Source organism: Melanotaenia boesemani, chromosome 19 (assembly GCF_017639745.1).
Source record: "Melanotaenia boesemani isolate fMelBoe1 chromosome 19, fMelBoe1.pri, whole genome shotgun sequence".
Classification (NCBI taxonomy): domain Eukaryota; kingdom Metazoa; phylum Chordata; class Actinopteri; order Atheriniformes; family Melanotaeniidae; genus Melanotaenia; species Melanotaenia boesemani.
In genome coordinates, this window is record NC_055700.1 from 20512037 (window position 1) to 20535872 (window position 23836).

General features: G+C 37.9%; 2 protein-coding genes across 2 annotated transcripts in view; one reads left to right on the forward strand and one right to left on the reverse strand.

The window, feature by feature from the left end:
* Positions 1-589: 589 nt before the first annotated feature.
* On the reverse strand, positions 590-2135 carry LOC121630066 (sigma non-opioid intracellular receptor 1-like). The gene is made up of 5 exons (XM_041970111.1): positions 1893-2135; positions 1694-1745; positions 1281-1429; positions 1064-1156; positions 590-958 (listed from the first exon to the last, which is right to left on the reverse strand). Exons 1-5 carry the CDS (start codon positions 2035-2037, stop codon positions 729-731), a joined length of 669 nt encoding a protein of 222 aa, XP_041826045.1. The 5' UTR covers positions 2038-2135; the 3' UTR covers positions 590-728.
* A 324-nt stretch (positions 2136-2459) lies between these two features.
* The window catches only part of galt (galactose-1-phosphate uridylyltransferase), a 33017-nt gene continuing 11640 nt past the window's right edge, over positions 2460-23836 (forward strand). Inside the window, exons 1-7 of the mRNA XM_041970600.1 lie at positions 2460-2594; positions 3113-3282; positions 3404-3479; positions 3592-3640; positions 11023-11152; positions 11776-11832; positions 17717-17839. Of these exons, the coding sequence (XP_041826534.1) occupies positions 2558-2594; positions 3113-3282; positions 3404-3479; positions 3592-3640; positions 11023-11152; positions 11776-11832; positions 17717-17839 (642 nt within the window). The 5' untranslated portion in view covers positions 2460-2557. The remainder of the gene's footprint in view (positions 2595-3112; positions 3283-3403; positions 3480-3591; positions 3641-11022; positions 11153-11775; positions 11833-17716; positions 17840-23836) is intronic.

A 23836-nucleotide genomic window follows, 5' to 3' on the forward strand; every position in this document is an offset into this window, starting at 1 on the left:
GTAGTGCAATGAGGTCAGATGAAAGTGGTGAACGATGCTAAAATCTTTGGAGAAAACATGTTTCTTCAATTCTGCTGGTTTCTGAAGCTGGTAAAAAGATTTATCACTCATAAAACTAAACTGATGAGTATTTTTATAGCAACTCCAAAGGCATATACATACAAAATTAGCATCTAATAAGAAAATAATGTTTTGTTTTCAGTTTAAAGAGCCACATTAAACATTGCATATTCTTTTGTAATAGATTGTTCCACAAATGTGATGTTAAAAAAAAACTATTTGAACCTTATTTTAAAATCTGAATCTGTAAATATAACTGGTTGCTGAAAAATATAATTCTCCAAAGTCTAAATGTGTAGTGATTTCTTATGAGAGTAATCACAGATTTGGCAAGAGAATCTGTAAGGCCTCAAATCTTGAGACTAGATCCTAAAATAATATAGATTATAGACCTGGGTGACTATATAGGCAGTCTGAGCTCTCACATGGATGTTGAAAGAAGTAAAAAAAAGTCTTATTGCCAAACTCACACTAAAATGTGTCACTGGAAATTTTAAGACAGATTTAAACATTTGTGTATAGCCTAAACTTTAATGAAGACAAGAACAATTGATGCAAATCAGATTGTCAAAAATTACAGATAAAAATCAATCATCCACTCCACAGGACTTGTGGGGGGTGATTAGATGTCATTGTCAGTGTGCAAGTATCTCATCCCCCACTGCACCTTAGAAAACTCCAGCCTCTGTAAGTAGTGTACCGGCCTCAAGCAGCAGACCCTTCATGTAAACATGTACAGTATAGTACATGGTGAGGAAGTCCTGGGTGCTAAACACGGTGTCTGCTAGGGCAAAGCCCAGCGCAGAAGGAATGAAGCCTCGGCCGTACTCAACCATCCAAGTCCCAGCACTCCACTGCACTGATGTGGCATCTCCTGCTCCGTGTACAATGGTGTCACCTGTGGGAGTACAGGTGGATGTACAAGAGGAAAAATGACTGAATCATTAGGAAATAATTTACATAAAAATGTAAACCGCTGATTATCTTTGTCTTAGTGCTTTACCAGGATAGTATATTTCACTCTTGGTAGTACCCTCCTTCCACTGTCTGAATGTGCCAGAGATGATGGTGTCAGAGATCTCAGCCCAGTACCGACCTGTCAGAAGCAGGAAGAGGTAAAGTTTGCTAAAGTGAATGGTTACTAAATCCTAACAGGCTAATTGGAAATGCACCAAAGCAGAGGCAAGGTTAAGGCTATTTTAGATGTTTAGCTTTCTCACCTGAATGTCCACCTGTATCCACTGCAGTACCAAACAGCATCAAGTACTCTGTGAGAGAGGCATGGAGGACACACATGGAGCCCATCCAGCCTCCAGCATTCACAAACACCCACTGCAGGTCCTCATCAGGCAGGATGTGTCCAGGATACCTTGACCAGAGACATACAGAGGTTGCCATGACAAAATGTCTGACAAAATGTCAATGCTAAAACAGAAATTTTTTGTGTTTGATACAAGAATATATAGATGTTTAATGTGGCTAAGTAACATGTTTTCAGGTATTACACTAGAAGCGAGTTTACAAGATGGATTCTCACTCTGACTAAAAATGCATCCACTCAGTAGTTGTTGACATTACAAAGGAGCATAAATAAGTCTGGGATTGAGCCAACAGTGTCTGGAAATGTTATTACCTCTTTCTGAGCTCCACCACTACTTTGGAGAAAGCCTGCTCATGATCCTGTCCTGAGAACAGACACATTTGAACACCAGGGTGTTTAAAATAAGTTGGGTAACATAATTTGGTGCTACCGTAGTTCATGCAGAATCTGAGTGAATTGTAGGCTGACATAAGTTGATTTACATGTAAAAATCCCGCACTGACAAACTCACCTGCATACTGTTTGGCCAACTTGGCAATATCTTCTTTGTTGAAAACATACTGTTTGTTTGCCATCCAGTTCCGCAGCAGCAGCACGACCAGGACGGTGACTGTGGCGATCCCGAGCAGTCTTGAAGTGATTTTAAAAACGGACATGGTCAAAACACACAAAGACAAGATAGCAGATTTGGCTACACGCGTGCATAAGAGCTGGCAAATTGCTCCAAGAGAAGAAAATTACAGTTATTTCCTGGTCACGTGAGGGCAGGCGATGGCGTCTTAGCCAATCACAGGACGACTTTGTCGCAAAGACAACCTTCGCTCCTGGGTTGCCAGTACAGCATACAAAATCCTTCAAATAGCTTTTATTAAATTAGTACATTTATGTAAAATGCGTTGATTAAACTTGTATCTTTTGAGGTTTTCTATTGCATTCTATTAAATCTAGTCATTGAAATATATTGAACTTCATTAAGCAGTCTTGTCTCCTTTTAAATAGTCTCAAATTTAGTGGACTATTGATTTGTTCTAAAAGGCACGCTCTTCCCACTTGTAAGTAAAACAGGAAGTGGGCCAAGGGTGTTGTTGATAGCGTTGCTCCATACTAAAGTTCACAAAAAGCTGATGTCTAGTTGGTCCAACACCGAGGTGCGAGTTCTACACAGCATTGACCACCATGAGCGGGAGACAAGACCTTACTTTCGACCCCAAAGGTATGGGGTTTATTAATGTACCAAAAATAAATGTTAGGTTCATTCATTAAGGATAGTTCGAGCAATGGTTCAGTAAATTTATTTCACAGTAATGTATAGTACTCATGGGAAATTATGTTAACTTTGAACAAAGTACCTCACATTGCATACTAACACAGATCAGAGGACGTTTTAATGTGTTTGCTATTGTTTTTTAATGTTTCCTACCAGTGGAGCTAATTTGTAACTCACTATGTTGAGAATGCGTGTTGTTTATTAAAGACACAATCAGCTGTGCAACCTCGTGACTTTAGTTCCTGTGAATTTTGCTAGTAGCAGCAAGTTGCATCTGTTCGCAGATGTGTTGCGTTTCATTAGTATTTACGTCTCATTTGTGCTTTTTCTTTCTTTTTTCTTTCTTTGACCGGAATTAAAATGAAAGTAATTATTAGCAGATTTCATGTAAGGTCAGGGTGGCATTTGGGCGTTTTATATGATCACAGCAATTTTTGACATTGTTCACGTCTTGTGAACCGCAGAACACCAGCATCTGCGTTACAACCCACTGCGAGACAGCTGGGTTCTTGTGTCAGCCCACCGCATGAAGAGACCCTGGGCTGGGCAGGTGGAAAAACCTCCCGAGGAGCACATACCAAGATATGACTCAGGAAACCCTCTCTGTCCTGGTAGCACAAGAGCGAATGGAGAGGTATGAAAAGAAAATGCACAGCTTACATAGGGCTTTTCTGGACAGTTGCCATACACACACACGTTTTTCTTTGGGCAGCTTGAGGTTCATTACATCAGTGTATGTGTGTAATTTTCTGCAGGTAAATCCAAACTATAACAGCACTTTTGTGTTTGAAAATGACTTCCCAGCTCTTCAGCCAGATGCTCCAGATCCTGGTGAGTATCACTGTGGTTGGGAAAAATTGAGTTATTGTATTATTTAATAAATTATAAAACAGTATATAAAATAAATAAAAAAACTAAATAATACTGGTTTTGTTTTCTTCAGGTTTGGATCAACATCCATTATTTCAGGCTAAAGCTGCCAGGGGTGTCTGGTAAGGGTAAAGCTTGTTGTCACAGTCTGACACAAAGTGTAGGAATAATTAATGTTTCTGTCTTTGTGAAAGTTTTATGTAAATATTTGTTTGTTTTATTATCCTTTGACCTAATACTGGCTGTGTGAAACATGCCAAAGGACTGGAACTAAAAGATAGCACTAAACATAATGTTAGATTTTCATCATTACCAGTTATCCCAAATCTTCCCAAAGCATTTAAATTGGATTTGGGTTACTGTGGAGGCTAGGTCATTGTATGCAGAACTCCTGGGTTACATAGCCCTCGTGTGTGTTTTTTGGGATGTTGTCTTGTTGAAAATGAAGCAATAGTCCTGGTTAGATCTAACCATATGTGAAGACATGTTTTGCAGAATGCTGGTTTGGTGTGCTGTCACTTTCAAATGAGTTGAATCACAGCCTGGTTCCCACGTTTACCTACCTAATATTCATCCAAACTTCAATCTGAGGGGTTGCTATTGGCTGATTTATGAGGATAGTAACTCAAATGAATTTACCTCCATAGCAGAGGTGAGTCTTCGGTTTTACTGTCCTGGGACTAGGTAGTTTAATTTTGTCATGGTTTCTATAACTGCGCTGAAAATACAGGGTACTTCAGGTATTAGATTAAAGATGGTCTGTCATTTCTCTTTACTTACACACATTTTGGATTATTTGAAAGGGACTTCAGATGATTACTTCATGAAGCTGTTTCAGAGATTTAGAAATGCTGTCACACAGTAAAATTTATCAAAATATTTTTTTTGTTGTTGCTGTTTTTGAAAACATGACTCTGTATGTGTTGTTGTTTGGGTGTGTTGTTGCACATTATTAAAAAAAGGTCATAATAGAGAAAAACCTACCCATGAGAAGGCACATCTAAACTTTACTGGTGCTGAAGATGTTCATATATGTGGCTGATGGATCAAAATCTATTCACAGTTGCATCTTAATCAAAGTTCCCTGTCGGATTTTTGATGTATTCAAATTTATGACTAATTAAATCTCGGCTGATGAGTGCAATCAGAGCAGTAATATCAGAGCTCATTATGGTAATCAGCTGTTAGGTGGAGATAATTTTCTTAATCAGTGCACTGCATGCTTCCTGTTTTCCAGAAAACTTGAACTTGACCACAACAAAATCACAAATACACACTCTACAATTTATTAGGAGGTGTTGTTCCCTGAAGCCACCAGCAGATGGGGATGTTTCCTCACTACGCCACCATACTGGCATTAGATGGTTGAATGGTATTTATACCAAGACCTTGTCTGAAGTAAAAAATAGGATGTTTTTTTAAAGACAGATTTCTTGATTGTTTGTGGGAGGATGTTCTGCTAATCAAAAGTAGATGTTCTGATTTTAAGGTATTGACAACTGGATTGACATCCTAGAGCCTAAATCCTTTCTTGCTGGATAAAACAAGTGTGTTATGCAACAGCCACTAGTTGTTATTTCAGCATCTACAAAGAGCTGAGTAGTGCATAGTTTCTGAGACAAAAAAGAAAAAGTTATTTTCCTTTTAACCCTGACCTTTTATGAATCTTAGTCTGCCATGGATCAGTGAGTGAGTTTTCATGACTACAAACGCTGACAAAATCTACCCACAATTTTAATCGTGTCAAAATATGAATGTCGGCTTGTAGATAAAACTCCCGTGCAATCCAGTAGTTTGGGAGCACTTGGAGAATTCTGCCTGACAGCAGACACTCGTAAAAAAAAGTGGAATAACAGATTAAATCAAAACCCTGCAGTGAATGTGATTGCAGAAAACTGAACTGTTGGTTTAACTCTCCCTGGGTTTGCAGATATAAAGGCTGTCAGGTACTGCTTGCCATGCACACTCGCAGTAAAAAGCACATTGATGCAGCAGCGTTTGACGTGTAGCATCGTCTTTGTATCTATCTTCCAGGCTGATTCAGTTGAACTGTGCAACTGTGTGTGTTTTTCTTATAACATGTTTGCCCTCGCATTCTGAAAACTACTGTTTTTGTTGTGCACCTGTGGTCTGCTCAGTCGACATGGTTTTGTGACCACATTAAAAGAAAAAAATATTAACTGGGAAACTATACCGTATCTTGTTGCCCTGTAGCAACATCCAGGGAGCCAATTAAAGGGAAAAACAACAGGGGAACCAAGATTTTTTTTCGAGGGGGGATCTGGGCCATTGTAGACAAAAGCAAAAAATAGTTGAGGGGAAAGATGAGACATATTCTAATAATTTATCATATAACCTCTTCTCAGTCACACACTCTCATTCAGCACTGCTGTGGCAAGATTTTTCCTCACCATATTTTAGTTTTGTTGTTACATTGTTATGACTTCTTAGATCTGAGTCTGCTTTTTAAATAATTTCTCCAATAATATAATTAAATAAACTTTGCAATTTAGTTAAAATTATGGAATATTTGTCAGTTGTTAACATTTAAGATTAATTTAAGGGTTTTCTTTTGTAATCAAAAACATTTAAAAAGGTCTTTTTGTGAGAATTTTAATAACAGAATGCAAATGGATATCTCATAAACCCTTATTTTATTCCCTAAAGAACACAAACATGTCATATCAAAACTAAGACATTTTAACATTTCATGGAAAATATTAGCTCATTTTGAATTTGATGGTAACAACACATCTTGAAGAAGTTTGACTTGGTGATGTGGCATCCCTTCTTGTTTAAACTACTGTCTTTAAACATTTGGGAAGTGAGAGGACCAGTTGCTGGAGTTTTAGGATTGTAACGTTGTCCCATTCTGGTCTAATGCAGGATTCTAGCTCAGAGATGGGCAAAGTCCATCCTCGAGAGCCACAGTCCTGCAGGTTTGGATGTTTCCGGCTGCAGCACACCTGAATCAGATTAATCCGTCAGCGTACTTGAGGAGGGCCATGTAATATGAATCAGGTGTGTTGGAGTAGGGAAACATCTAAAAGCTGCAGGGCTGCAGCCCTCGAGGACCAGCCCATCCCTGTTCCAGCTGCTCAAAAGTCCTTGAGTCTTTGTTGCTGGAATTTTCCTTTAATGGTGCACTAAATTTGGTTTTTAATTAGTGAAAGGTCTGAACTGGAGGCAGGCCAGTTCAGCACCCGGACTCTTCTGTGAAGCCGGGCTTGGCTTCACAAGCTGCGTTTCCATTACAGTATTTCGCAAAATAAAAGCCATAGTTCTAACATTTCTATAAAGTGCAATTGTGATTTGCAGGTGTTTCCATTGAATGTTTAGCGCCTTAGCCTTTATTCTCATAAAATCACATCTCACGAGACTCCACTTTGAGGAGGATAGAGATTTCTACATCTTGTAAAACTCTTGCGTTTCACCGTTGTTTGCTATCAAGGATGACGATTATATTTTTTTCTTTAATTATTTCTAAAAAGATTTCCATCTCCTCCTGCGTCTACTCATCTCTATTTGCAATGAACTGGTCACATGATCCGCGATGTCACGTCCGGTGAAGCATAAATACGAGAAAAGTGTTTGTTTGCGACTTACTTCTATATCGACACTTCTGAAAAAGCACCTTAATGAGAGCAGAAAAACCTTTTAGCGATAATTCTGCGTTTATTTTCAAAATGTAGGTGTTTCCATTATCGGGTTTTTATTGCGATATTTAGCTTTTGCGCAATTCAGGGGGTAATGGAAACGCACCTACTGTGAGATGCAGGAAGTAGAAACATTGTCTTACTGAAATGAAATAAAAAATACTCCATTTATCTCAAAGATAAATTGCAGTGTTGTAGTGTTTGTTTTCTCACTGAACACGTTTTGTTATTGGCTCACTGTTGTGTAGAGGATGTGAGGAATCGTCCATTATTTTCATTATTTTCAGGACAACCAGCGCCAGTGCCTCCATAGTTATCCCCAGCACAGAATAACATGAAATATGCAAGGCCTTCCCTGAAATAGGCATTGTGTGGATGGGAGCAGATGCTGTTCTAAACCCTCTATGCAGTTTTCACTACTGATGGAGCTTTACAGATGTATAAGCTGCCAATGCCACAAAGGCACTAATACAACCCACACCATCATAGACGCAGGCTTTTGAACTGTCTGCTTGTAACAAACTGGATAGTCCATCTCTTCTTTAGCCTGCAGGACACTGTGTGATCCATCTGACCAAAGAGCAATTTTTCACTTTGAGTCAGAGCATTTTAAATATCCATTTAAGTGAGAAACTGGTGTTTCTGAGATGTGTTCACATATGGCTTCCTCTGTGTGTGATAGAGCTTTAACAGACATTTGTGGATTTCATAAAAAAACTCCACAGGCAGTGATTTCTGGAAATGCTCCTGAGCCAGTGATTTCCTATTGAGAATCATGACTCTTTTCAACACAGTGCCGCCCGAAGGGCCAAAAATCATGAACATCCAGGATGACATTATACACAGAGACAGTCGGCTCTTCAACCTTTTGCAGTTTTACATTCAGGTACATTTTTCTGAAATTCTACCATATCATGATACCTTTTGTTGCAGATTGGTGAATCTCTGCCCATCTTACAACTTTACGTTTATGATATTTGCAAATCATTGCATTTATTTTATTTACATTTTACATAAGCTCCTGACATTTTGGAATAAGTATAGTAAATTATGTGTAATATTTTCTTAAGAGTTCAGACTTTCCTCCTAATATGCAGTATTCTTTCATTAGAGTTCTTTCCACTTTAAATGCTTGTTGGGTTTGGCGTGAGCTCGGAAACAAAAACACTAACAGCTCCCAGCTTGTGTAATAGCCTTCTCATGAACAATTCATAATACGACCATTCAGTTTTGCTCAGAGCATAAACGCCAAAGTCATGTTCAATTATTGATCATGTTGTAGCTGCTTGTGTCCTAGAAGAGCCAGACTGTCAATAGAAATTGTATTTTACAGACTCTGACAGTCACATTTGTTTGCCTCGATGCTGCGCATAAGCCTTGGAGCAAACACTGGACTGAACACAGAATTTTCTTAAGTCTATAAAGACACATGTACCTTTAATCTTCACACATCTAATATCACTGCAAAGTGGTTAAGATTTATTAACATGGGGTTATACAAGGCCAGGTTCACATTTTTAAAAACAGGATTTAAATTATACTTTAGATAAGATGGATGTCACAAGTAAAGCCTTGACCCAGGAACAAGCAGGATGTTTGTCCAACTCTCATCTGCCTGTTGACAACTTTCCAATAAATGCGTAAAAAGTTGATTTCATAACATTTTCTTTTACTATCCTAAGCTGGGGTGTCCTGTTGTGCTGTAAAAATGCTGTCACTTACGGGAAAATTTCAGGTCCATAAGGAGAAAATTGCCAGTAAGTTTGGTTGCACTGCCGAACTGTAACTTTTACTTATTTTATTGTTTATATTTTCAGTATGGACTTCAGCTTGGGATGGAAATGACTTCCACCTTTTTTTTAAATGCAAACAAGAAATAAATTATAGTAAAACTTTCATTAATGTCAAACTCTTTGGCTTTATTTCATATTATTTTGTAACGGTACTTTATTCCCTCTTGATTTGGTTTCCAATGACCAATTGGCCTCATTTTTTGTTAAATGGGGTTTTTAAAATGATACAGATGATTCAGCCTGTACTGGTAAATCAAAGTTTGATTGTGATTGAATTCACAAGTACATGCATTCATTTTAATCTAACAAGAGAAAACTACAGCGGTGACAAATATGTTTAAAGATTATTTTTCAGTTTATCCACAGAGTAACCTTAACTAGAGCTTCATTGAAAAATAAATCAAATCCAAAGATAAAGATGTAAAAAAAAAAAACAAAAAAAAACATAAAGCTTTAATTTTGCCACAAACAGGCCACAAAAATCAGTTGTGTCTTTTAGAAGATTAAAGACATCAGCTGCACATTTATTAGTCATAAATCACAAGCAGAGCAACAGAAACATGAGGATAAATAATAGACGCGCTAACAGAAATGGAGCAAGATGAGCCAGATGAGACGAATCGCTTGGACTGCACCTGGAAATGGTGAAAGATTAAGAAGAGAGAGAAATATTTACTTTTGCCTAGATGCCTCAATCCCTTCAAAGTCTGGTAAAATCAGAGCAGTGACCATCTGCAGAGGAGTTGTTGCCTACATGGCAGCAGTTTTTGCTTCTTTTACTTATGTAATTACAGCTTAGAGATTGATTGTTTAAAAATTGATAAATGAAATATTTCACACTTCTGACTGATGTATATGCTTCCCTACTGGCTAAAAATCTATCACATGGCAACAGGATTTATGCCATCAGTGTTTTTTAACTTTATTACAGTACTCTTTAAAAGTCTTGAGCCACTCTTCATCTCTTTTTAATATTGACAAAAAAAACCCAGGAAATCCATTCAGGATTTATTGCTAACATGAATGGAAGTGTAAATAAGGCAAAAATTTAGTTAGTACAACTCTAACAAGCCTGAAAGTCTATATTGGGTGTGAGCACCTTTATTCATAGTCTGAATCCTCTTTGATAACCTTTCTTGTCATTCCTTTAAGTAGTGTTCATAGGAATAGTTCTCCAGGCCTCTCGACAGACTTTCCAAAGCCCTCCAATAAATGATGGCTGCCTTTTTTTTCTGTTCTTGGTCAAGATGATCCCACACTGCTTCAACAATATTGAGGTCTAGGCTCTGGAGAGGATTCATCACTCCACCAGACCTGTTGCCATGGATTTTTTCAGTCTAGTTCATAGGTCATTTGGCATACTGCAGCCTTTTATTTTTGTTTCCCTTCCTTAAGAATGGCTTCCTGCCAGCTGCCCTTCCACTGAGACCATTTGCGGTGAGGCTTCAGTGAACAATATATGGATCATCTGAAGGGTTTGTCTCAGATCGTTGCTGTTTTTTTTTTCTTGTTTCTTAAAGTAACACTACATAACATTCTTAACCTTCAATCTTCTGACTCATTTTGATGGCACACAGACATTTACAGTGTCTCAAGGGAGAGAGAGAAAGTAACAGAGCAAGATATAAGACATGAGTCAACAGCAGACTGACTTTTACTGTCTGGAGAGAGCTTAGAGAAGAGACAGGATGCAAAAGGATGTCGAATCAGCTTCCGGGAGGCGCCTTAGTGAGGAAAATCTGCCAAAATTCATACGGTACTATCTCTCCCATCTGCTCTTCAGCTGACCAACGTGAAATTGTGTGCTAGTGTTGAGCCGCTGCCTTAAAACTGTAAGCAAAGTCGAAGTGAAAATGGTTCTTATTATGTGAGGGGTAAATTAATCCAGTCAGAGTAAATGATTTAGCTCTTTCACTCTATAAAATCACAATTTTGAACAGACAGAGGATTGGCTCTTTAAAAAACTGAGTCGTGTCTCAGATAATCCATTCTGATAGATCCTGCCTGCCATCTTACCCTCTTTCTACGGCCTCTTTTCTTTTGTTCCTTTCTTAGTAAAGTCATGTGCTTTCATCCCTGGTCTGATGTCACCCTTCCTCTCATGAAAAAGCAAGAGGTTGTCAAGGTGATTGACAAGTGGGCAGAACTCGTAGAGGAGCTAGGTGCTACCTACCCTTGGGTCCAGGTATGAAATACAAACGCTCTCTCATTCCTAATAACTTTCACACTATTAATCACATTTTTTCCCCCTCGCTTTGTAGCAGACTTTTTTCACTTCAGAGTTTTTCTCTTGAGTCACTTATTATTCAGTTTTTTGCTCTGTCCAATTTTTCATTTTAATGTGTTTTATATTGGATTGAGTAACTCTTTAACTTCGCCTCTGGGCAAACTCACATATTCAAACGGCAGCAGCAGGAGAAGGATATGGATTCATGTAGGATAAAAAGTAAAACTTTGACTAGCAATTCAATTGTCCTTGTATTACTCCCTTAGAATATTTATGATTATTTATAGATTTAGAGTCTTGAAGCTCTCCTGCTACAATGCCCAGGATAAATGGATAAAGCCTATCTAACCCCATCAAATAACGAAAATAATGAGCAAATCACGGCACTAAAGTTGCTGAATCAAACCAGAATCCAAAACTTAAGCGATTCATTTTGCTCTCGATCACGTTACTTAATAACCAACCAAGCGGAGAATTCTTCTGTAAAATATGCTCAATATATCTTCACCTGGGTTGTAATTCAGTATTTCAGTTATTGACAACAAACAGGATTACCATGTACTCTTGCTTTCTGTTTGTAGATCTTTGAGAATAAGGGCGCCATGATGGGTTGTTCAAATCCCCATCCTCACTGCCAGGTAAGAAATACAGACACACACACAAGGAATTTATTTTTTATTAGGCTGTATAGACTGTTTCTAAAAGAAGGACATGGCCATCATGCACACATCATTGGTTTGTGGAATTTGAAGCTTTGGTTGCGTATTTGTTTCATAAAAGTTTGGGGTTTTTGAAATTAAAATACCACCATATTTGAAAAGATGATAAGTTCTGACATAACACTTAGTTGATGGCATTATAATCCTAAACTGAAATTGGACTTGAATTAGGAGAAAGGTCCGTCCGTCCATCCATCCATCCATCCGTTCGTCCGTCCATCCATCCATCCGTTCGTCCGTCCATCCATCTGCCCGTCCATCCATCTGCCCATCCATCCATCTGTACGTCCATCCGTCCATCCATCCATACGTCCGTCCGTCCATCCCTAGCCCTATAAAATCCATTTAATTTTTTCCCAAATTCCATTTTAATTTCTCCCATATTCAGTGTTTTTCAGATAAAAATTTTTGAGATTTTTTTTTTTTTTTTTAGCATTTTAAACAAATTTAACCCCAAAACAGTTTAATGAAAGTAATGGATTATAGACAATTTATTAAATTAGAACTGAAAGCTTTAATGCTTTAACATGTACATGAAACGTTTTTCCTTTGTTCAACAGACAAATCATACTTTGACAATGTAAAAAGTACAATAGTTATTTGTAAGAAATAAATAATTTAGAATAGACCTTTCAATATTCATTTACAGAAGTGCAGAACCAAATGAAATTTCAACAGCCCATGCAATAAACAATAAAACATTTTGTAATTCAACCTGACTTTGGCAATATCGAAAGCACAGAAAAATGTCCTGGTTGATGCAAAGATGCTTGCTCGAGATTTCTCCCAACTACACTAAACAACCTGCATTTTAGATCTAATTCCCACATTGCTTTTCAAAACTTTTTTTTCTTTGGTTTCTTTGAGTTTGACCTTTTAAACATAGTAAGATGGGTGTTTACCCATCTGTTATCAAAACAGGCCGCTTCTGAAGATGAGCTCTTAAAAAAAAACAGAAAAGTGTGAAGCGGAAAGTTGTCGCATCTGCATTTGTGACGATGTGAGTTTGAACGGATGGTTTTAATTAATAGCTGACAAAAATGAATACAACACGTGGTGTGTGTGTGTGTGTATGTGTGTGTGTGTATATGTATGTATGTATAATATTGATCAGTGATTTAGACAGGATCAATAAATGCACAATAAGTGATTTTAGAAATGAGTAAGAGCAAGTCTTGTAGTAAGAAGGGTGTTTCTGTCAGGAAAAATAGTGTTGATATGGCGCTTTGGCTGCTGTCTGTGGTGCTGAAAGGCTGATTTGCAGGATGAGTGTGTGGCCAGTCGCCTGTAACATACATGGTGACAACAGCAATTCTCTCAAGTGGCTGTGCATGTTTGTGTCCAAGAGGGGGGGTGTACGTGTGTGCAGTGTGCATGAGTGTGCGCTTGGGTTTAGAGCGGAAGTGGAGGCACAAAAAAAGGTTATTCCAGCCTTGAATGTACAGGGGGCCCTATATGGGATTTCCTAGGATAATAGATAAAATATTTTCATTTTGTGTGCTATGTTTAAAGTGAAGAAACTGCTCAGCTTAACTAGTCTGTACATATACTGTCCACATCGGTCCACATCTGTCCTTGTCCAACTCAGAAACAGCTGTAAACTATCCAAGCGAGGTATATTTTATCTGTCCAGGTTAAAAGCTGAGGATGAAACTTTGTGACTTCATCAGTTTGTCAGTGTGTTTATCTGGTTGTAAATTATGTGGCTGGAGTTTTTTTTGCTTGTTGGCTTATTTCACTGCATGAAATATTTGGTGGGTCCTGCTGGACCAAATGTGCCTCCAAAGGTAGGTTGCTGCATGGAAAAGTTTGGGAACCCCTCTTAAGGTTGGACAGTCTCTTTTCCATCTAAGTTGAGTTGACGTTTTCATTTACCGTTAAATCACATCAGTTGAAGTTGCTGTTGACCACTTCTTGTTTTTACTGCTGCAGCAAATTTTGATGTTAACATATTTATAGTAAACTGGCATCTAAATTATTTGCTGGCAAAATGAGAAAACCATGTTGTTTCAGATAAACATAATATCAGGATATGAATAATGGAGTCCTGCTGTGACTGTTGTGAGGCTTTTGATGAGAGAGAAAAGCACTAGACTGGTGGCTGATAGTTGTGTGTGAATATAGAATACAGAGCTTTGGTGATTACTTAACTGTGTGTGTGCATGCATTCGCACATGTACTTGCATATGAGATTATGTGTGCAGAATTAATTAGGGTGACACGGGTGAGTGTATGACTCATGGCCTGACTTTATGTCCCAGTATGGCCCTTCCAGGACCCGCTGAGGGAAAAGTTCTTAAAAGGAATATTAATTTTTTTATGACTTTGGGATGAAAGAGGGGGTTTTAAGATGTATATTCAATTCAAATTTATTTATATAGCACATTAAAACAACTTCAGTTGACCAAAGTGCTTCTTAATTTAAACCTTTTAGTTTTGAGGTGCAACGCTAACTCCCATCACACCTGTTGGTTGATTCCTGCGAGAGCAGAGGTCGTTTAGCTTATGGACACCAAACCATTAATAACTCCCATAAAAGATTTGTGGTTGCAGGAGGTTTTTTCAAGTTCTTCACCTGAATCCAACGGCTGAATTCCCTCATCCGCATGTTATTCATGTATGCAGAGGCCTGGTAACGAGGCATTCATTTGATTCCGGTGTGTTGGAGAAGGGTTGCATCTAAAAGTTGCAGGATAGTAGATCTCGAGGACCGGACTTGGGCACCTCTGTAATACAACATGAATGAACTGCTGTCTTTGCTTTCCTTGCTGTTTCTGCTAGCACGCGCTCTGTGAAATTCAACATACAGTATCTATTCTAGCTACTAGCATGCCTGCATATATGCATATGGTCATCAGATATGGATTTTAAAGTTAGGTAGAGCTGATATTTCTGTTACATTCCCACTATTTTCTTAAATGTATTCACAGTGAGTAAGCAAATACATACACACTGTTCAGCAGCTTTAGGTGGAGCACAAAATAGCAAACATTATTATCACATATGCACCTAACAGTCTGTCACACTGGTCCAATTTGCACATCTGAGATGCAGCCCCTTCACACACCATGACAATGGATTTGAGATGGGTTAGAAAAAGCAAAAGTTTGGAGCCTTAAAAGTCTCATCTCTATGCTGTTAATTGACTCCTCATCCAGAAATGAGATGCAACAGTCTGTCACATTTTGGGTAAAAATGTATTCATAGTCACACCTTTATTACAGACTGAATGTTTTTTTTTTTCTTTTCCATGTCATCTTTCTTTGTAAGTGGGACTCAGGCATCACTAACAACTCCGAGAGGAAAAAAAAACATTTTTTTTTTTTTTTTATCAAACTTAGATCACAGTGAATTGTTGGACAGGAGGGAGACATACAAAAATGAATGGATGTTTAGTTGAACCAGAGTTATATGCTGAATTTGAAAAAAAATCATCAGAATGGTCTGTCCATTCTGACCATGGTGCCCTCACCTATGATCAGAATAGCTAAACATATGTGCTTAATAAGTAAAAAAAAAAAAAAGCTTAATGTGCACATCAACACATTCAAACTGAGAAAATTATACTGAGCTAAAGGGTGATTTGGTTCAAAACAAAAAGAAGCAGCATCTCTGAGTCTGTGTTGAAAAGTTTCCAAAGACAGAAATGTAAAAGTCAACAACAGATGGCAGTATATGACCTCAGAAAAACGAGGCTGAAAGTAAAGGAAGAGACATCCGTGGGCATGAATAAAAAGTCTATATGAGATACTGCAGGTGAATTTTATTTAAACAATTAAAATGGAAACAGATTGAAATATAAATGTATTTACATTTTGTGAAGTCCACTAAAAGAACATTAAATGCAATTTAAATTATAGTTTAAATCGAGCTTTTAAAAAGTTTAAACAATTTTGCTCTTCTCTTGTTTTTGTTTGAGTTTTTCTTTATTTCTCTTACGGCATCAAGTAGGAGAAATGAGTAGTTTTAGTAAGTTTAAGTAGCTTGTGTGTGCATATGTGTGTCTGTGTGTATACCGCTAGGCAGCCCCTCCAGGGCAAAATCTTAGAAGGCATAAATCTAAAACTTTAAAGAATAACGAACAAAAAATGTTAATCATGTTCTGGAAGCAGCAAAGCTTCTGATAACTTTGGTCTCACAGGAGCAGAGCTCTGTGTATTTTATGAAAGTGGAGGAAGGAAAACATATGCCTTTGGAATAGTAATATCCTGTTTAAACTTGAGTAGCTCTCAGTTTGTACAGTTGCCTGTGAAGTGCTGTATTCACCTCGATTTTGCTCTCGTAGAACAATGGAATTAACAGGCTGGTGGTGGATGGGTATCTGTTAAATGAAATAGCTTTTCACAAGTTTTGTTGTGGGTAAATGCATTATATCAGTTATTTCTCCCTGGTGTGTTATAATGATTTTTTTTCTCTCTGAGGCTCAACAGTATGCTGTTAGATAGATGATCAGATGCAATTCCAGATGTTAAGGTCCACTTTTGAGAGCATGAACTTAAGAGTATTTTGCTGACTCATCTACTGTTTGCCTTGTGTGGATGCTGATCTTATGAAACCAACTTATAAAACCCTCCTATTCAAAACCATAATGACAGTTTTATTGGTTTTGCTTTTACTCACTATAATTTTACTTACTATAGCCACTAAAGCACAATACTATAGTCATGTTAGCCATTAAAAAGCTCTCTAAGCCAAAGCTGAACCAAACCCCAAAGCTAAACCAGTGGTGCTGTTTGCAGAGATGAGTAATGCAGAGGAATCTTTTCCATAAATGCAATAGCTTTCTCATATCTCGTGGAGTATCAGACAAATTTCTCCACAGATGCTCCTTTTCTCAATTAGAGATAATGCTGGCATGTAATTTAATGTGAATGAAGTGAGAATAAATGCCAGTTGGAGGCTGATGACAAAGTTTGAACTGTGTTTACTCAGTTGACTGGCAGAAAAGCTGTTTTAGACTTATTACCACAGATAAGAACATAACTGTGTTTCAAAGGTGCACTAAATATTACTCCAACTTTTACAGCATGTCAGCTTTAACTGAAATGGATGTTTTCATGATGCGTGTAGTGTTTTTACACCACATGCAGAGCCACTTACTAGTAAAATGTCATTTTTAAATGTAGTATATTTAGTTGTTTAAGGGAGCTGAGCTTGGATTTATGATAAGCAACATGTTTGCAACATACACCGGCCGTAGGGGATGAGTTAGAGAAACCTAGAAAGATGAAGAAATAACAGGCTAACAGTGTAACAAGTGGTGGGCAGGCAGTCGATACAGGTCTGAGGGGGAGCAGGTTGTAGACGGGTCATAACATGAGCCTCTAATTACAGCCCAATCAAAAGACAGCTTGAACACTGAGGCAGGTGAGCTGAACAGACATTCTGGGTGATGAAAGGAAGGAATAAAAGACACAGAAAGAGTGGAATACTGGGGTGATGGTGATGAAGAGAGAAAAAATCCAAGGCCCTGTTGTCATGATGTTTAACTCATACTGACTCATACTGACAATGCAAGTGAACGCTTCATCAAATATTCAGAGACTTTTTTCCAAATATTGATAAATCCAATAAAGAAGTAAATGACTTTTCTTTTCCAACAGAGGCATTCTTGCTTTTGATCAGTGAAAGTGGCAAAAAATAAAACAGAACTTTTCTAATTTGCAGAAACCACAACATTTTCAATTCATTACTGTAAAGTAAGGACATAATTTCACTTTCCAATAATTTGTGCTGAAGCTGTTGATTGTTGTCCATCTCATCATCGTCTGACACCTTCCGTTTGTTTTCTGGTTCATCGTAGGTGTGGGCCAGCAACTTTCTGCCCAATGAGCCGGCTCTGTCAGACCGCTGCCAGAGAACGTACTATGAGAAACACGGAGAGCCGCTGCTGCTGCAGTACGCCAGACAAGAGGCTGAGAGGAAGGTAGAGCACTCACACATCAACACAAAGGTTAACACTTATTAATTGCAGTACTTAAGTACGTATTGAGATTTAAGATGGGGAGCCTCAACACACAAAAAGCTATTTTCCATGTCATAACACATAAAATATTATTTCATGTTCTTACTGATGTCCACAACCTTTATTACTGGAAACAAAATGCAAATTAAGTCAAGTTTTGTTCAGCCAGGAATGATGGAAAAGGCATTAAAGGTATATTACAGAGGGAAAAATTAAGAAATGATCTCTTATCTTATATTTGATGAATGTGGTAACTAAGTCAGGAATAAAGAGACTAGATATAGAAAGTCAAATTATAATGTTTAAAAAAACAGTTTGATTAAACAAAGTACTTAGTGTGGCTTGCTTTCATAAATTAGTCCACATAAAATTGAATTTGATTATATTAAGTTTAAGAGTTGTTTAGTGTCTTGTCTTTAATGTCTTGAAAAAGGAAGCCTCATATTTCACTTCCCCCATTTATCTACTTCCATCCCTCCACGAATCTCTCTCTTACGCTATCGTTCTCTCTTGAATTCCCATCCTCTGCCTGTCTCTCAGTCAGTGATGCGTGTGATTGGACAGCATAGATGCTTATTAGCATAATGTAGTGGAGTCCGTCTTCAACTTGCATGAAGATGAGGAAACTTCTGTGTGTGTGTGTGTATCTGTGTTTGTTTCCCCTGTCGTGTTTGGAGCATCAGTAGCTGTAACCACCGAAGACAGCACTGAGTCCCAGTAGCATGTTGGCAAAATTATTAGTGAACAGACACCTGCTGGCAAATTAAACTTGACACACCAGTGAATGTGTACCCTAAACTCTGGAGAAATAGTTTTTTATTAACTTCTGTATTTATGATCCCAATTATTTTCACAGATAAAACCCTTGAAATTGGTTTCCCATTTTTAAATTAAATGTACTGCTATCTATCTTCGAAATCTTACCTTTTTGGCTCCTACCTGTAAAGACATTGTATTAAGTTGGTACAATAAAGATGGCTTGTTTTTGTTATTGCCACTGTTTTGCTAACAATCCATCCCATCAGTTATTTTTTCAGTGCAAGTGTGGGCCAGAGTTTTGTACTAGTTGGTGCTCCTCTAAGAATGTTTTCCTGCCAGTGTCATTAATCATTATACTGGTTAAGAGGTCATTCAGAAGTCAAATCATTTACCCACAGTTATACATCCATCCATCCGTCCATCCATCCATCCATTTTCTTAAGCTTGTCTAAGGCAACAGGATCTGGTTTACATTCTTTGCACGTTTAAGCTCGATCCACAGAAAGAGGCTTGAAATTATTGCAACAAACAACATCAAATATGTGACTGATGATAAAAATGAGTTTGTTTTAAAAATAAGTACAAAGTATGACAGAAGCGGAGATGTCGGATGATAAATAGACACGGAACAAAGTAGCGGAGAGAGATGCAATCAGAGATGTCAGTCACAGAAAGAGAAATAAGATGTGGAGGTAAGAAGAAAGTACTTGATTCATTTAGGGAATCGGCCAATCTGTTCTTCTGGGATTGTGAGTGTATGTGTGATAGGGAGGATAACAGTAAGATTTTGAGAAGAGCAGAGTAGACACTTGAACCTTATAGACAGTTACTCTTGGGGACTGACCTTTATAAAATCAGAGCGGAAGCAGAGGCGTGTGTTTTAGTATGTGGGCAAGGATGCCTTTTCCATCACTTCCAAGTGTGTGTGCTTGTGTGTCTCCCTGTCTTTGCTCCTGTCTCTCTGACCTGAGGTTAGGGCTGTAAATTGGCACACTGCAGTGTTTAGAGGGGTCTGAATTGGGCTTTGGTTCCCTGGTGACACTCTTGACTTTGAAACAAAAACTTTCTAAGTTAATTAAATAAAACTCTTTGGATTGGCTGTCTGCAAAGTGGCTGATTTAGGACACCCTGCACTTCCTCTTTCTGTCCACATCTTTGTTTTCCATCTTCATTCTGCTCCTTTATAATCCTGTTGGAAGTGCAAGAAGACAAAATTGGATGAATGCAAGTGCAACGGAAGAGCGAAAAATAGAAAGTTGAAGTGGTATTGCCCTAAGACTCTTATAGAGGTTATGCACATCATTAGGAGAACTAGACAATTTGTGATTCTCTTGGATTATTTAGAGTTTTTTTCTGCAGGTACTAAAACACTACAATATGTCTTGTAGATACATTAATTATACACTAATGCCTTGCTGGATAGTATTGTTCAAACCTGGGAGATTTATTGCCTTGTACACCTTTACTTTCTGCTTGGGTGTCTGATTACTGCTAATCAGGTTTTTAGTTGAGACTAATCTTCTAACCCTTTACTACATGCCTGAGTCAGATACTTGGTGAAGGTTGCAGTTAAAAGGATTCTCATTCAATTATTTTCTGCAGTAAAGCAAAAGTCTTTAAAACCTGGAGGAAACCAGCAGCACATGTTTAAACACAGTTATAAACAACCGTTCATGTGATCTCTTTTCTGTACTGTATTCAGAGGAAGAAGATGGCAATGGTGGCTTACTCTATGTTGCACTTTATAAGGAAAGTAACTGTATATAACAAATACGATATGTAAAACTTGTACACGAGAATGACTTCTGGTAAGCTAATCATTAGGTTGGATTTCAGGTTTAAGTTGTAGCCGGACTGCAGTAAGAATCAAGTCCACAACAGGTGGCAGTAATGCAACACAGTCTACCACAAAATGGAAGAGAAGAAGATGAGCCAAATCCGGGGATAATACAATTAGTTTTAGCAAGCCAATAACCAAAGCAGTTAGCTTCTTCCTTATATCTGTCAGCTTAGAAATGATAACCCTTATCATTTCTAAGCTGACAGACATGATGCATACATCATAAAAATGACACAATGAAATAAAATAAAAAATATTGAACTTAAAACAAAATTTAACAACAGTAAAAAGAGGTAGAAAGGTGAGGTAGAACAAGTAATGTTGCATACTGTAGCATATTCTTCTTGCTAAGAAATTCCTATTAAATAAGACCAATAACAAGTAGAAGGTGGAAAGTTGTGTCTGCAGCATCTCCAACAACATGGAGCTGCCTGTGGACTCCTGTCTGTAATTCATGCTGAGAAAAATATATCGATGCACACACCCATGTGTCAGCCGATGCAGATACAAGTGGAAAATGCATATATGGACCCAATATATCAGCTGTCCAATGTATCGGTCGATCCTTAATTGAGATCATCTAATTCAATGGATAACTCACCTAGACATGCTAGTTGTTAGCTTTTCCATGCTAATGCCCAGCCAAGGAAGTAGGGTGTAGCACTTATGTCACTGTAACACAAAGAATTAGAAGCTACTGGACCAGTTCTAGGTTCGGAGGAGTGTTAGTGTAATTAAAAAATTTGGAAGCCTGAGTCAGGATCTTAAATAATCAGGATCTAAATACTTCTGGTTAAGACTGCTCATTGAGTTAGATTACATAAATTTGGGTTCAATTTATTTAACTTTTAAGTCCACCCATAAGAAGGTTAAGTTCAGTACATTTTCACATAAGCGAGCACCTTTAAATTATTGAGTAGATAAACTCAGATCAAATAATTTGGACTATTTTGTATTTTAAAGAGTTTTAAAACAAAAATGACAAATTCTATAAACTGCCAAACTATTTGCATGTATCTGCTTATTGTTATTAACTGTATTTTATTATTTGTGAACCTGTACATGACGGTCTGTGACATGGGTACGAGGAGCATTAGCATGTAGCCAATAAGTAGCTGCATTAAGCCTCACCTAAGCTCCCTTTATCTACATAAAAAGGTATGTTCTTTTCAAACATTGTCAAATGTCACTGCCAACATACTCCCATGTGTGCTTTATGTTGGCATGGTTGTTAGGCAATGCATCCACCAGAGGGCAGTGCAGAGTTCACTTCTGAGTTCCAGCAACAGTTTTATTAGTGATATACAATAGTAAACAGGGCAAAGTGGAGGATATCATGATAATATGCATTCTGAGAAAGGGATATAAAAAGAGGCAGTGCAGTAGATGGTGGTGTTCTCTGGGACTGCTTCTGTTTTGAGGTGTCCAGCTCCAGTCCTCAAGGGCCACAATCCTGCAGGATTTAAATGTCTCCCTGATGCAACACACCTGATTCAAATTAAATGGCTCTCCTCAGCAGCTTTTAGTCAAGTTCTGCCCGAGCATGTTGAGCCATCAATCTGATTCCAGTGTGCTGCAGCATGAAACAACCAAAACCTGCAGGACAGCAGCCCTTGAGGACTGGCTTTGGACACCCCTGCGTAAGCTTTATCGCACTGCAATGCCCCCACAGTTTCTGGTGGTACTGCTCCCTTTGCTACTTCTGGGTACACATCCACAAGCTCTTTAAAAGTGGACTGAAATATGCATATAATGAACTCGAGGATAGACAGAAGGCTCCGTCTATATTCATATGCATGTTTAACACTGAGCATTAATTAGTCACATGAGTCACATAAGTTATCAGCCACCACTAGCTGCTCAGTTTCCACCCCTGGCTTAACGCTGATTAGAGCAGTAGATGAATTTGACGGAGATATAGCCTCGAGCTACAGGAATATAGTGTGTGCCACTTTCTCAGTAGTGTAATTTTCTCAGTTTACTGTGTCATACATGAATCAGTCATACTTTTTTCCCCAGGGCGGTTTAAACCACATCAGAGCTATAAAGGTCAGGGTTGCTGTACTGCAATGTCTGTTGACTGTGTAAACAGGCATTTATTGGCTTACATCTTATCAGTTTATAACAATTTAATATAGTGATTGCTGAAGTGGTCGGCTCCTCAATGGGACCAAACAAAAAATAAACAAATAAATAAATAAAGGTAAGAAAATCAATAATTGTTCCTGCTTTGAAGTGTTTTTCTGTGTTTATATATATATATATATACACACACACACACACACACACACACACACACTCTCACACACACACACACACACACACACACACACACAGATAGATGTTTTAAAAGATGCTGGTAAACATGCATTTGTTTGAAAGTGGAAGTTCAGGATTTGTCTGGAGCTGTCTTGCATCAGATACTTCCTGCAGCTCTTTAACACACTCAACACACTCACACACACACGCACACACACGCAAGTCAATCTATTTCTGATAGATTATAATTACAAGGTCAGGTCATGTTTGTGCCCACTCATCAGCTTGTTAAATCTATGCTTCAGACACTTTCTGCATTTAACACTTTATGGTAATTAAGTTTCCTGCTGCTAACAGCCAATCCCCTCTGACCTGTTTTATTATCATTTTGAGCTCACTTTGTCTCCCTTTATAACATTTGATTTTATACCTCATTTTCATTTTACAGCTTTTTATGAATTCATTTTTACTTAGGTATTACTCAAGCTACAGTGATCTGGGCCTGTTTGAATGTTAATTTATTTGTATGTTCACACAAAAAAGTACAATTACACCCAAAAGATTTCAAGCTTTGCTTCACAGCTCTGGCTAAACTTGATTTTATTGATATATTTTATTGTGGTGGGCATGACATATCACTCCATCTCTCTCTCTTTTCTCCTAATAAGTTTTAGAGAGCTGAGATTTGTGCTTTAAATCACTGTTCTTCTCCATGACAAACTGAGGTCCTTTTAAATGAGCTTTTAGTTGCATAGCATGACACTGTAAGGTTAGGCGATTTCTTGTTTGCTTAAGATCAACTTTGTCTGCAGAAAAAACATCCCAAATCCTGCCCAAAATATAGGATTTACCCATCGAGGAACCATGCATACAGCTGTCAGATAACAAAATTTAAATAAAACTGATCAAACCTTGAATCAGCTGTTCATAAGACTTTGTTCCAGGGGATCCCCCACTGCAGGGTAGGTTTGAGTTTGCCCCAGTCATGTGACACTTTCTGAACTGCATCTACTGATGGGTTATTCATCTTTTTCTCAAAACTTATAAAACCTGACAGAAAGTCTAACTGAAATATTTCTGTTAGCCTTGACAAATGTTTT